Consider the following 13,362-nt stretch of genomic DNA (forward strand, 5'->3'; position numbering starts at 1 on the left):
AGGAGCCTTTCAGAGGGCGGCTCAGATCCTGTTTATTGTCAAATATCAGTATCCTATCTTATGCAAGGCTGGTTTTGATCTGCAGTTAAGAAACACATGTGACCTGTTAAATCATGTTGTTTAGATGGTTATTTGATCTGAGCTTACTAAAAGGTCCTACCACGTCTACCGAAGTTGAGCTTCCCGTTATATATATATGACATCCGATTGTTGGCCATGTCATTCAGGTGTGTAGACATCAAGCAGGTGAGTTATGTATGCAGAGAGTCTCTTCCTCTATAAAATCTTTTGGGCCTCGCATCTTTTCAGTGCCAGCTTTAAGGTTAATTCTGCTTTAAGTTTGATATCTTTCATTCTTGTGCTCAGATGTTTTGTCACTGAGACAAGCTCTTAAGGATTTTATGTAACACCTGCTTCTGTGAAGTCGTCTCCACGCAGACCAGACAAATCAAAGTCTGGACGTTTCACTGATGACGAGCAAGTTCGCGTCTCAATCAACCATCCTAATCAGTACCTCCGCTGGTAAGAACAGCAAAAAGCTCTCTCTCAAAAGGAAAGGAAGCTCCGCTGTGTACCTGTAAGTCAGTCTTCCCTTTGTGCTTTACACTTACAGCCTGCTTAAATGTGTTGCGTTTGTGTCCTTTCCTGTACAGCCAAGATATCAATATTTCCATGTTTGGATCAGTGTTCATTGGTTGTTTGGAAATAAATATCCAGCACATATGTTCTTAACATTCTTGACCTCACAGTAATGGATTTAGTCATGTATATAAGGTGAGATTTGCAATCCTTCATACACAGTAAAAGCTGCATTGGAAAACACAAGAGTTACAGTGCACTGAGGAGTTAAGATGAATGTGCTTAGAACTAAACAGTGCATGTGTCCAGGCTGCCTCACTCTGGCCAAGCTAATGTAAATAGTTTACCATGGTGAGGATTATGATGTGAAATTCATGCAGGTTTGGTTAATAAAGCTCACACTTAACTAAAAAAATCCTACTCCAGTGAATCCTAAATCATTGTCATAAAACGGGCTTCAAATAGACATCAAAATTCAGAGTTAAAGCAACAGATTTCTGTAAAAACACTACGCTTGATCTAATAGCATGTCAACACAGACAAAAAGGTCTAGCCATAAGAATTTTCTTCAAATAATTACCAGTGATTGGTGGTAAAATACTGTTGCTGCAGGTGGTCCTGGACTATAATAATTCAGTTTTCACCTCATAGTGTGAACTGAGGATTAGAATACTGCTTTGTGGTTGAGGTACATGTCTCTAAAGTGTCTAATAATATCACAGTTACTGATGAGGTCTAACTTGCTTTATCTTTTTTTCTGCAGGGACTGTGATGACCTGCAAGGCTACAGTATGAAATCCAGGTGACCACAGCTGCTTTTGCTTTCACAGCGGACCACGATAGAAACTGGACACAAGAATGGGAATGATCTCTTTACTGTTTATGTTACAGGAGGACTCACAGTCAGATAGAGAAGAGACGCAGGGACAAGATGAACAGCTTCATAGATGAGCTGGCATCATTATTGCCTACATGCAACACTAAATCAGGCAAATTGGACAAACTCTCAGTCCTGCGTATGGCAGTCCAACACATGAAAACAATACGAGGTGAGAGAATAATGACTGTTACAGTTAAAGACTGATGATGATTCATGTCCAAACAGCCATGTAACATTCTGTCTCTGCAAAGCAGGCTCTTCTGGTAACCAGTATGCTGAATTTAAATACAAAAATGTGGTCTTATCAGATGAGGAGCTAAAACATTTACTACAGAGGGTAAGTCTAAATATGTCAATTTCACTTTTAGTCATAATTAAAAAAATTAGCTTGCTATGGGTGCAATTTTACAATATTTATTAATTTAAGTCAAGATGTACTACAAAAGGCCTTTGGAAACAGCTCTGTGAAAGCAAACACGCACTTTACTGCTAACTACAAGACAAACTTTTATGCTCAAATTTTTATAAAAACCAGCACCCACAAAGCCCACGTTATAATGTGAGCTGATTTTATTTACGTTGAGCTTATAGGATAATATAACTATATAACAAGTCTCTTCTCATTCCCACTGTATGTGAGAGGGTTTGAGATAGTGATGAACCCATGTACACTGTATTTCTCAAAGCATTTGAGCTCTTAGAGTCCTTCACCTCATTGCTTTAACCAACGACTGTTTTGTCGCTTTCATAAAGCTATTTTCAATTGCAATAGGCAGCTGGTTTCAGAAAAAACACCCCAAAACCCATTGATGTGCACCAAATAACTGACAAATCCAGCAACTAGCTGCCGGATGTCTCTTGGCTTTCGTCTGTCCAGTCCTCAGCCTTGCTTCCTCTGTTGTCCACAGGAAGCTGATGGCTTTCTGTTCGTTGTTAACTGTGATCAAGGGAAAATATTGTTTGTTTCTGAATCAGTGTACAAGATCCTACACTATAGCCAGGTAGGTGCTGTTCAGTATTTGTGTACTGTTAAATGATATGCGAAACACTTTTAAGTCTTGCTTCATTATGCTGAAATCCAAATGTTGTATTGTGGATCCTGTCTGTTGGTCTCCAGAGGGACCTGATCGGCCAGAGTCTGTTTGATTGCCTGCACCCTAACGACATTGTCAAAGTCAAGGAGCAGCTGTCCTCTGCTGTTATCGTGCCACGAGAGAAGAGCATTGACGCAAAAAGTAATTCACAGTAATTGCAAAAGTGACCTGTAAGGATTGCAGACTTGATGCCTTAGAAATAATATCTGTATTTATTCATCCCAAACACTTGACAAGCAATTTATCTAAAGTTTAAATGGTATTGTTCCACTTTTTTTTTTTTTACACACTTCCACTTTTGTTATTAACATGTTTATTTTGATACTGGTGATGTATTTTACAGCCATACACACTGTTACCCTTTTTTAAAATGTCTGTTGTTATAGGTCCTTCAGTGAAGACAGATATCAACCCAAGTTCTGTAAGACTTTGTTCTGGGATGAGACGCTCATTTTTCTGCAGGATGAAGTGCAATCGTAATGTGGAAGATGAAGATTTTTCATTGAGATGCTCGGGGAAAAAAAATGGTAGCATTGCTTACTTATTTGTGTAGCAACAGTTATACTGTATTTTTCTAACTAAAGTCTGATGCTTGCATATTAGTATACTTGTGGGACTGTATTACACCTGAACAACACTCTTTTACTTGCAGCAGATCATAAGGGCTTCTGCACAATTCACAGCACTGGTTACATAAAAAGATGGCGCCCCACCGAGGTGGATTTGGGTGAAAATAATGAGTTGCACCATGATGGAAGAAGCTTAGGCTATCTGGTGGCTGTTGGTCGGCTGCAGCTCCACACTGTTTCTCAGCCTGTGCACAAGCACATCAAGGTCAGGCCCATGGAGTTTGTTTCACGTCATGCAATTGATGGGAAGTTTGTCTTTGTAGATCAAAGGTGAGAACTTTTACCAAAATGTCTGGTTTCACATCAGTATATTTAAATAAACTTGAATTTACTAGTCTTGATCAATGAATACCACTTAAATATATTAAAAGATAATAACACTCCAAACAAATTTGCTCTTTTCTTTTTAAGGGTCACTGCCATTTTGGCTTATTTGCCTCAAGAACTGCTGGGAACTTCATTTTATGAATACTTTCATGAAGATGATATTGCTCACTTGGCAGAATGTCACAGGCAAGGTATGCATCTTACAGAAATGGCAACACTGCATGTGATTAACTGTTCTTGCACATATTTGCAGTACAGATAAAAGGACTCCTGTCCATGTACAGTGATTATACTGATTAATGTGTGCTGGCCTGATCTGCTACAGTGTTGCTTACAGGACTTGTCTGCCGTTTCGGTAGTAGAACAGAGCAATGAGTGAAAATAGTGTTGTAATTCATCTTACCTGTGGACGGTTCATCCATTACCTGTCCTCTGTCCTCTGTCTGTATGCTGGAAGTGCTGCAGCTGAGAGAGAAGATCAATACAAACTGCTACAAGTTAAAAATAAATGATGGGCCCTTCATCAAAGTAAGAAGCTGCTGGTTCAGTTATGCAAACCCCTGGACCAAAGAGGTGGAGTACATTGTCTCTGTCAATACTGTAGTCACGTAAGTAAAACTGCCCTTCTCTATCTTATGATATTTAAATATTTAATATAAATTTCTATCTTAATAATATTTATTTAATCTGTTATATCTATTGTATAACCTTATTTAACATGTTGATGTTTAGCAAGTATAATGTTTATCATGTTCACCGTGTTGGTTTATGATACTAGCATGCAAACATTTACTAATTAGCATTAAACGTGAAGTCAGGCTGAGGCTGGTTGGGATGTCAATGGTTTTGCGGGTATTTGGCTAAAAACCAGTAAAGCACAAAATCAAATTCTGATGAAACATTTCATAGCAATCTATAGCAATCAATAGCTGTCAAGATGTTTCAGTTTGAACAATAGCAGTGGACCAGCAGACAGACAGTGTCTCTAGTCACAAGCATGGCTTCACATAAATAAAGAAAAATTGCTTACAGCAGCTCCTGGCTGACAAATGCAAAATGGATGCAGAATATCTGAAAAGACACCGTGTGAATACTGTAGGTCGATGAATATTCAGTGACATGTGCTATGACATGATACATTGATGCCTCTTCAATTTTTCTTTAACTTTTTTATTGACCAAGCAGTCCTTCAGTAGCCAGACCTGAGAACAGTTATCATTTGTCTGCTGCCTCCCTGCCCACAGTGACCACTGTACTGATGCCAGGTGACAACGGCCCCACGGCACGTTCATATGATATGGGTGCTGTATTCCGTTTCAGTCGACAAAGCAGTGGATAACACATCTCACAACCTCGTCTTGTTGCAGGTGAACGAAAACTGGGTCCCCGAACAGTGCCTGGAATTCCTGGTGGGACAAGGGCAGGCGCTGGGAAGATTGGGCAAAAGACTGTAGAGGAAATCCAAGGTGTTTCATTCTTCTGACTAATATTGACAGTTTTAAATGATAATACAGCAGATGTGGTACCAAATGACCTTTTTATCTCTTTACTCCCATTACTTTCGATGTAAAATGATTCTGCTGGCTACTTGCAGAGAATTCGGTGAGTTTTCAGGTGTTACAGACTGGTTACTGGTGAAAGGATGGATACTGTGATCTGTCAGACCTGTGATCTGTGGTGTAGTAAAGTTACATTACAATGGATTTTGGCAGAGAGAGAGAGAGGGAGAGTCATTCGCCTCCCGAACACCTTTTGGATGAACTGGAATGGAGATTGCAAGCCCAGACTTTCTGTCCAACATCGGTACCTGACCTCAATAATGCTCTAGTGCATGAATGAACAAAAGATTCCCACAGAAACACTCCAGAATCTTGTGGAAAGCTTTCCCAGAGGAGTGAAAGCTGCTTTAGCTGCAAATCTAACTATGTATTTAGAATGTGATGTCACTGAAGTTGCTGTTGGTCTAATGGTCAGGTGCCCCATTACTTTTGTCCATATAGTGTATATATTTGACAATATTGTTATAAGATCAATATTGAGTATTTGAAAGTTGTTCTTGTACCAGGTACTTTAGAAAGTACCTGAGACTGCTATAGTAAATTGCAATATTCTGCCATAAGGAAGACGTACAGAAGTAACCTTTGGTGTAAATAAAATGCAAGCATCCCTGTAAGTACCTTTACAGTTTCTGTCCTGTGATATGCCAAAGCTAGCCAAAGGACATAAATCTATCCATTTGATTCTTTTCTTAAAATATTTTTAAGCATTTAATCTGTAACTGGATAAATGTTATCTGTACTTAAAGTAAGAGCCAAGTGCATTTTTAAAATACTTGGGTTTTTTTTTGCTTCTGGATATAATATTCACAATTCACAATATAATAATATTGTGGTGGGAAATGCTTTATTTGTATCTCTTTATCTTTTATTTATTGTGCAAAATAAATTATAAAAGATTGAGATCCATTCTGATTAACATGTTCCTCTTGAGGGTACGTCATTGTTCACTCACTGCTTTTTTTATCCATTGCAATCCAATTTCATTGCAACACCAACCAGTTTTACACAAAAGGATCAAATATACAAAATTATTTTGATGTCTTTATTTGATGATTTTACATTTTCTTTTTTTTTTAAACAACAATTTCAAGCTTTGCACAAAAAAAGATTCTGACCACAACAGCCTGTGCTCAGCTCAATATCTTGGCTGTGGGAGGAGCATAACATCACATATCAGATCCAGCCAATGACTACATACCCAATTACAAGATTCAGAGACATCTGAGAGGTTCAACTGCAGATCATGACACTAAGTGGTGATGACTGATTTTGTCATAAAGTCATGTATGAAAAGTCTTGTATGCCCCCCCTCCCCCAAAAAAGCACATTTAGTAGGTAGGCCACCCACGAGAATCAAAATCAAAGTTATCAGTAAAATAAAACCTGTGACACCACTAGAGTGCTCGGCCAAACCCAACAAATGAAGGTACAATAACAATGTAAATAATAACGTTAATAATAAGTGTTTTACTGATCTTTTTTCCCAAACAAAAAAATAAATTCCTTTGGTCAAGTAAAAAACAAATTAAAATAATATTGAACACTTATTTTCACCAGTCTTATGTCCCTCACATTTCTTTCTCTACAGTCAACCAGGTTCTTGAGGCTCTAAGGCTGCAAAGGAGGTGTCAAGGCAATATGGTTATGGTGCCCCTGGCGCTCCATGCTGCAGCATGCTGGGAGTAGGACTAAAGGAGTAGGAGAGGGGCAGAGGCATTTGAAAGAGGACCAGTGTGTCCTCAGACAGCAGGTGAAGGTGCATCAGGATCAGGCTCGTTGCTGTAGTTGTTGCTGTAGTGATTCCCACTAGGTGGGTGGTTAGGCAGGATGTCCAGTTCATCCACTTGGGGACCAGGGTGCATCACCACCAGCTGGTCCTGTGGGATGTCTGCTGCCGCTGCTGCCAGGTTAGTGATGGACTTGGACTTAACACACTGGAAATCCACATGGCGGCTTTTGCCCTCTTCCTTCTCCCAGGACATGCGGATGAAGGGCCTCTGGACGTAGTTGTAAATGACCTCTGGGCGACCTCCTGGTCGTTTTTTGACTTTCTCTTTATATGTAGGGTAGCCTACCGAAGGAACAGTGTGGACAAAATGCCAGAATCATGAGACTCGTTTATCAAAGTCCAGAGTTCATTTACCAGTAGGAGAAAAGCTCAAAACACTAATGATATTTCAGCTCTTGGAAGCACAACATAATCTGACTATGAAAAGGGATGGATACATGGGCAGCATTTATTTAGATCTGGTTGCAAGATGGTAACTACATGCCCAAGACAATATGATTGCTTTTTAACAAGTTCACTTCGGACCTGTTGACTGATCAATTTTACACCATGAAATTGTTTGGTAAAGCAGAAGCACCAACGGACACTTATTACAGTTTGGGTGAAGATTAAAAGCTTTTCCTTGACATTTTTGTCTGTTAATATAACACACACAAACACTAAAATGGAGCACAGGCAGATCAATAAAGGTTATATGCTTTAAATACAGCAATACAAGGAATTGGTTTATGTCTCAAGAATTGTTTTTTATATGGAGAATTGTGGTAAAGATTTTCCTACATGGATTGTCTTATGAAAAGCTCGTTGTACAAAATAAACACTACTTATGTTGTTGCATTCTGCTCATACATTATGCATTGCTATCAATAAAACCTTGTCTTGATTTTGGTTTCTGGACTTCTCCTGTCAGCCCCTCAACCCTAAGCATTTCAATAAAAACTTGCTCCACTGACAGCAGAGATGAAAAACATCAATATTTGTCATTAGAGGGTTCAACTTACCTTCAATGCCCAGTCTTATTTTCTTTAATCCTCTCTCCTTTAAAACTGATTTGGCAACATCTCGGTTCTCGATATACTTGAAGAATCTGTACAGTTTTGTGCTGTAGATGACTGCAAAAAGAACCCAAACAAAATTTCTTAATCACATCTGTCTTCTGTGGATGCGAAAACTTGTCTGTCTGTCTTAGTGAGTACTCACTCTGTGAATACTCTTCTCCCATTTGCGGTGGATATTCTTCGTCCCAGTCAACCACATCATCATCGGTAAGGACTACAATGTGACATTCCCTCTCTCCGCTCTGCGCACTGGCCACCATCAAAGGCAGAACCATCTCCTCCAGGTAAAACTCAAATTGTCGCCGAGCTCCATCGTTGGACAGCTCATGCATCAGGGCACCTGACAACACAGGAGTTGAAACCATCAGTTGGCGCTGTGGATCAATTCATAACGTTTCTCTGAATTGTTGAACATGAGTTGAACTTGTGAATGCAAAGCCTTAAAGGTCATAAATAAAAACAGTGGAAGTAGATTTGTGATTATGCACTTTCTTTGTGTGTTTTCTATTGTGTCAGGCTAGAAACAGAAAGTGACACGACAGCTTATTGTTCACTATGATTCACCCTGCACACCATTAACGGGGAACATGAACAGTTTCAGTGCCCCAGAGGAAATACTCACTGAGGTCTCTGCATTTGATGGTACTGTAGTCAAAGGAGATGCATAGATAGTCACACGCTTCCCGCAACTCGGGGATGGAGATTCCATCAGGACAGCGGATTATCCCAGATTTGTAGTAATCCTGTCAATTAGACAAAAATCACATAGAAGGTAGTCATTTCAAACACTGCGCTAATCCGTTAACTCACAAGATGAAATACACATTAAGAAAGTCAAGTGCCTACAGTTAACAGTTCTAGCTTTCAATTAAAAAATAAAAACCCAACTCTGTAACAGCATCTTACTTTGGTATTGCATTAAAAGCGTTCCAGTTTAGACTGTAGACAGGTTGCACGCGGAACTCATTCGTTAACCAATCTGTCAAACTATTACAAGACAGGTTTTCAGTAGGCCAAAGGTAACATGCAGTCAAACCGGAAAATGAGATGATATGCATGCATCTATTTATGGGAGACACTAAATTGTTGTCTGTGTGTGCTGTTGTACTGTAGTTGAATATTTTTTTTTAACTTTTCCCCTTTATGTATGAGAAAATGTTTTAGATCCACCGCACTAAGTGTGATGCGGGAAACACACAACAGCTCTGTTATAAATCCAATGTTCACGAAGGTTTTATCGCTCAGTTTTAGCTGACACCAAGGCAGACGAGTGATGCTTTAGTTTTACTCTCATTTTGGTGGCTGTGCTGAAGTTTGTGGTGCTGTTGAACTGTGTTGGTTTATACTGTGAAGGGTTTCTAACTTTTAGTCTACATCACTGATATAAACAGAGGAAACTGAGAGACACTGACCAGAATTGCTCGGAAAACTGTTGAGCTAATGCCCTCAGCCACTTCATACTCCCCCTTCTCGTTGGGTCGTGTGAAATTATGTTCTCTTCCAGATCCAAACATTCTGCAATAAAGAAGCTTTGGTTTATTTTCTGAAGCATAGACAATGGGAAAACTAAAATGGCCACAGCACTACACTTACATATATGAACATATCCAAGTAAAATAGTCTCAGCTATTGTGGATATAATGTTTAAACAAATATTAATAATGTTCAAAGTATACCGTACCTGCCCAACATTGTATTGGGTTGCGCAGTGAAGATGGAAGGATCTACTACAAAGCGTGTGTTGTCTACAATAAGAGTAACTCTTTCTGAGGTCCTAATGTTTCGGTTTCCGACAGTGGCACTCGCTCCTCCCTCCTTGGGATTCTCATAGACAAAAACCATTTCTCCAACTCCCAAGCTTTTGAAGGTGCCTTCGGTACTGGACAGGCTACTGTTGCGACTGCTCACCACCCCGCTGCTGCTGGATCCACTGGGAGAGATCCTCTGAGGCCGTGGACTACTGGGCCTCGATGATGGACCGCCATCTCGTTCACGGTCTACATAGAGATGGGACAGCATCCCATCAGAAACAAGTTATGACTTTAAGCATAATATACAGAATATTTCGATTTCTGTTTGTAAACACACAATTCAAAGTTCACAACTTAATGGTTGAGCAAGAGTTCGGGAATGAGACAGTGTGTGAAGAGAAAGAGGAAAAGAAAAAGAGAGAGAGAGAGAGAGAGAGAGAGAGAGAGAGAGAGAGAGAGAGAGAGAGAGAGGGTAGTGGTTGGTGGGAGCAGCACAGAAATGAAAGGTTTTTGATTAGTGTGGACTTAGTGTGTCACAGTGAATGGATCAATTCACTGTGACAAACAGCACATACATAAACCATGTCTGAGCCAGGGCTGCAACTGATGATTATTTTAACTGCTGATTAATCAGCTGATTATTTTTTCACAATTAATCATCTATAAAATGTCAAAATGTTAAATGTTAAAAATGTAACAATTACACAAATTACAGTTTCCACAAACCCAAAGTGTTGTCATTTATCAATTGCTTGTTTTGTCCAACCAATTGTCCAAAACCCAAAGACTCTTCATTTACTATCACAAATAACAAAGAAAAACATCAAATCGCTACATTAAAGAAGTTGGGAAGAGCAAATGTTTCACATTTTTTGCTTGACACAAGGCAGTTAAATGATTACATGTTTATGAAAATAGTTGACAACTAATTCTCTTTTGGTCGACTAATTAATTAACTGACTAATCTCTGCAACTCTGGTTTGAGTTGTAAGTTAATAAATGCTCTCAGCTGTTCTGCACAGCAGATGGGGACCTCAAAGATGTCGTCCATGTAAGCCCTCTATTCTTTCAACGCACACTCACCGTTGTTGTGTTGGCGGGTGGGTGAGGTGATGTTGCGAATGCAGGGGGTGAGCTGGCCTTCTCTCTCATGCGAGGAGTCCCTGGAGCGATCGCTGGAGCGGCGGCGGTCACGTGAACGGTCACAGCCTCCACTGGCACCATGCAGGCTCATCTTCCTCTGTTCGGCCTCCACTCGAGATGCTCGGGCCTGACTGCTGCTTTTCAAGACAAAGGCATACTTCACATTCCTTTCTCTTTCTCAGGGCCACAGGATATTTTTATGTCACAGCTATATTATTACGACACCCAGACACACCCAAAGCTGTTGCACGTGCTATATCTGAGCACAGAACCCCACTGTGCAGTTCTAAACAACAATTAAGTGTGTGTGTGTGTGCATACACAACACATCTAGCAGAATACTGGATAAATTTCCCATACACTTTAACAAGGCTATCACACTGTTTATCTTCATCATCTGGTATGCACTCAGGAGAGTATAAAACATTATGATTGAAATCAAGAACATTCACTTCAATCAGCCTACATGTGAGGCTGTAAACATGTATGTAAGGACCAGATCTACTACACTATGTAACCTTATAATAAGAGCATGAGACACACACGTACACTTAAAACACAGTCCTACACTTTAATTAACAAATAATTACTTAGAGCTTTTCAAAAACTATACTGTCATTTTGGAGAATGGTTCCCTACACGCACAGATATTGTGACATACTAAAGAAAATTGTCTTGCAAAACACTGCCTATCACAGAATTGCCTAATCAAAATGCTGTTGTTACCGTGGGTAAAAGTGGGCAGTATAGATAAATAAGAAATAAGTAGGCTGACTTTAGACAAATGCATCTGATATATATACCACACCATATATATAGATAAAATAACCGAATGGGAATTTCTCTCTATAGTGAATCTAGTGAAGCAGACAGGCCTATTCAGTCATTCACAGTGACTCATCAGATTTATAAATATTACAAAATTTACCAAACATCCTGTTATTTGACCTGTAACATTAACCCTAAATCGTCTCATACAATCAGTAATATTAAAGGCTTGATTACATTGACAGAAAGAATTTGGCAAAATCGTTGACGACTGACAAATTTATTCCGTGCATATACAGCATTACTTACTACACTACTCTTTTTGCGGACCCTGAGGTAGTAAGTAAAAACATTTTTGACCTCATGGTAAGCTTACACCTATCATCTGATACAAGCTAGGTGCCATGTACAACATACAAATCAATAATCTGACACGCAAACACAGATACTCTGTGATTCCCATCTCATGTATCTGAAACTACTTTGAACAAAAACCAATAATTTTTACTTTTAAGCCATATTATCATTTCACATTTCAAGCGACAAATCTGCGACTAAATTATTATCCAGTATCAACACTGTTTTAACAGTGAGTAACACAAATTTCTGCTATGGACTATCTGTCCCTCAAGTCTGGCAGATTGTCAGCTTGCTCACCTCGAATGCTTGCAGAGTTTGCGAGGTCGGCTTGTTGTTTTTCGATCCCAGTTTTCGGTGTCACTGGAGTTACTGTCATATGACTGCAGACGCGCTGCCATCACCCGCACAGAGGGGAGTCCGGTCTGGATCTTTCACCGTTCATAATCTGGCTAATGGCGAAATCAACAAGTCAGTTCAATCTAGTGCCTCGCAAATCACGGGCTAGCAGTAGTCAGCTGACAATACAGTTTGTCAGTGAGTCCTAGTGAGCCGTCAACTCGAACGTAATAGAATCTGGATGACCGTAGTTGTTGTAGACGTTGACCTACTGGACAAGTATTACAAACCACAGAATGAAATCAGGTCAACGTTGCTGACAGACTGAGTCAGCCTACGATTATGTTAGCTAGAGTGCTATATCAGCGTACCTAGCTAGCTAATATTAGCTGGCGTTGCAAGCGGTACCATAAATTAACATAGTATTCTGACACAGTTGTGTGGCTAGTAAAATTGTACCAGCAGTACTGACATAAAGGCTTTGATGTTCTCGGCACATATGTTAAAGTATAAAAAATAGCTACCCAGTTGTCTAGGGTTTCCGTTTAGTGTAATCCCAGTTGCTCACCAGCTAACCAGCCATCTCCTTTCAAAACACTCACCCTGCTGACGTCCAACGTAATGACCGTTAGTGACTTGACGTGTTGACGCACACGAAGATACAAATTACAGCTATTGCTAAACCTGCTAAATAGATTGGCTTTGTTTGAAAAAGGGATTACATTTGAAAATAAACATGTTTCGAATCTAACTGATTTGTTTTTAACAGCCGTGAAAACAATTTTATCTTTTCCTAATAAGGAAAACGAGACTTGACTGACTCTGGAAGGTCTCGCGATACGTGGTCTGCGCGACTTCAAAGCCGTTGAAGTTGAGCTGAAGTTGAATTGATCAAATTTTGAAGTATTAGTATAAATTCTATATTATAATTTAATTTACAAGAAAATTTGATTGGTAAAAAGCAAAAGTTGCTTTTCCTTGGATCTGGGAGATCTGATTGGCACATTATGGTAGGATAATACATACGCCATAGTATTTTTTCTTGGTAAAATGTATGTGTGGTAAGAAATATAGCAAAAAATAAAATGA

At 39.5% G+C, this 13,362-nt stretch overlaps 2 protein-coding genes across 8 annotated transcripts; one reads left to right on the forward strand and one right to left on the reverse strand.

Moving 5' to 3' along the window:
- arntl1b (aryl hydrocarbon receptor nuclear translocator-like 1b) lies at nucleotides 1-5,132 on the forward strand. Of its 3 annotated transcripts, XM_046387630.1 has the most exons (13): nucleotides 1-246; nucleotides 367-577; nucleotides 1,343-1,381; nucleotides 1,471-1,628; nucleotides 1,714-1,796; nucleotides 2,368-2,460; nucleotides 2,577-2,694; nucleotides 2,940-3,080; nucleotides 3,206-3,452; nucleotides 3,594-3,700; nucleotides 3,967-4,117; nucleotides 4,695-4,774; nucleotides 4,877-5,132. In XM_046387630.1, the coding sequence occupies exons 2-13, from the start codon at nucleotides 471-473 to the stop codon at nucleotides 4,990-4,992; spliced, it is 1,440 nt and encodes a 479-aa protein (XP_046243586.1). In that variant the 5' UTR covers nucleotides 1-246; nucleotides 367-470; the 3' UTR covers nucleotides 4,993-5,132. The 3 variants fall into 3 exon arrangements, with proteins under 3 accessions (XP_046243586.1, XP_046243576.1, XP_046243593.1); XM_046387620.1 differs by having other exon boundaries at nucleotides 1-577; XM_046387637.1 differs by having other exon boundaries at nucleotides 1-577; nucleotides 3,209-3,452.
- Nucleotides 5,133-6,096: 964 nt separating this feature from the next.
- On the reverse strand, nucleotides 6,097-13,029 carry btbd10b (BTB (POZ) domain containing 10b). 5 transcript variants are annotated; one of them, XM_046387660.1, is made up of 9 exons: nucleotides 12,876-13,029; nucleotides 12,235-12,386; nucleotides 10,750-10,946; nucleotides 9,597-9,912; nucleotides 9,328-9,430; nucleotides 8,538-8,658; nucleotides 8,058-8,255; nucleotides 7,859-7,969; nucleotides 6,097-7,139 (listed from the first exon to the last, which is right to left on the reverse strand). In XM_046387660.1, the coding sequence occupies exons 2-9, from the start codon at nucleotides 12,333-12,335 to the stop codon at nucleotides 6,808-6,810; spliced, it is 1,479 nt and encodes a 492-aa protein (XP_046243616.1). In that variant the 5' UTR covers nucleotides 12,336-12,386; nucleotides 12,876-13,029; the 3' UTR covers nucleotides 6,097-6,807. The 5 variants fall into 5 exon arrangements, with proteins under 5 accessions (XP_046243616.1, XP_046243623.1, XP_046243607.1 ...); XM_046387667.1 differs by having other exon boundaries at nucleotides 10,750-10,943; nucleotides 12,798-12,924; XM_046387651.1 differs by having other exon boundaries at nucleotides 12,798-12,924.
- Nucleotides 13,030-13,362: the final 333 nt, after the last annotated feature.

This window comes from Scatophagus argus, chromosome 1 (genome assembly GCF_020382885.2).
Source record: "Scatophagus argus isolate fScaArg1 chromosome 1, fScaArg1.pri, whole genome shotgun sequence".
Taxonomy (NCBI): Eukaryota; Metazoa; Chordata; class Actinopteri; family Scatophagidae; genus Scatophagus; species Scatophagus argus.

Bases quoted from the DNA above. Each gene is read 5' to 3' on its own strand.
- btbd10b (XM_046387660.1), bottom strand. From the start codon at position 12,335: ATGGCAGCGCGTCTGCAGTCATATGACAGTAACTCCAGTGACACCGAA. The intron at 10,947-12,234 runs GTGAGCAAGCTG...TGTCTTGAAAAG, and splicing joins AAACTCTGCAAGCATTCGAG to CAGCAGTCAGGCCCGAGCAT. The intron at 7,970-8,057 runs GTGAGTACTCAC...TTCTTTTTGCAG, and splicing joins GGGAGAAGAGTATTCACAGA to TCATCTACAGCACAAAACTG.
- arntl1b (XM_046387620.1), top strand. From the start codon at position 471: ATGACGAGCAAGTTCGCGTCTCAATCAACCATCCTAATCAGTACCTCC. The intron at 3,081-3,205 runs GTAGCATTGCTT...TTTTACTTGCAG, and splicing joins ATGCTCGGGGAAAAAAAATG to CAGATCATAAGGGCTTCTGC. The intron at 4,118-4,694 runs GTAAGTAAAACT...TTGACCAAGCAG, and splicing joins TCTGTCAATACTGTAGTCAC to TCCTTCAGTAGCCAGACCTG.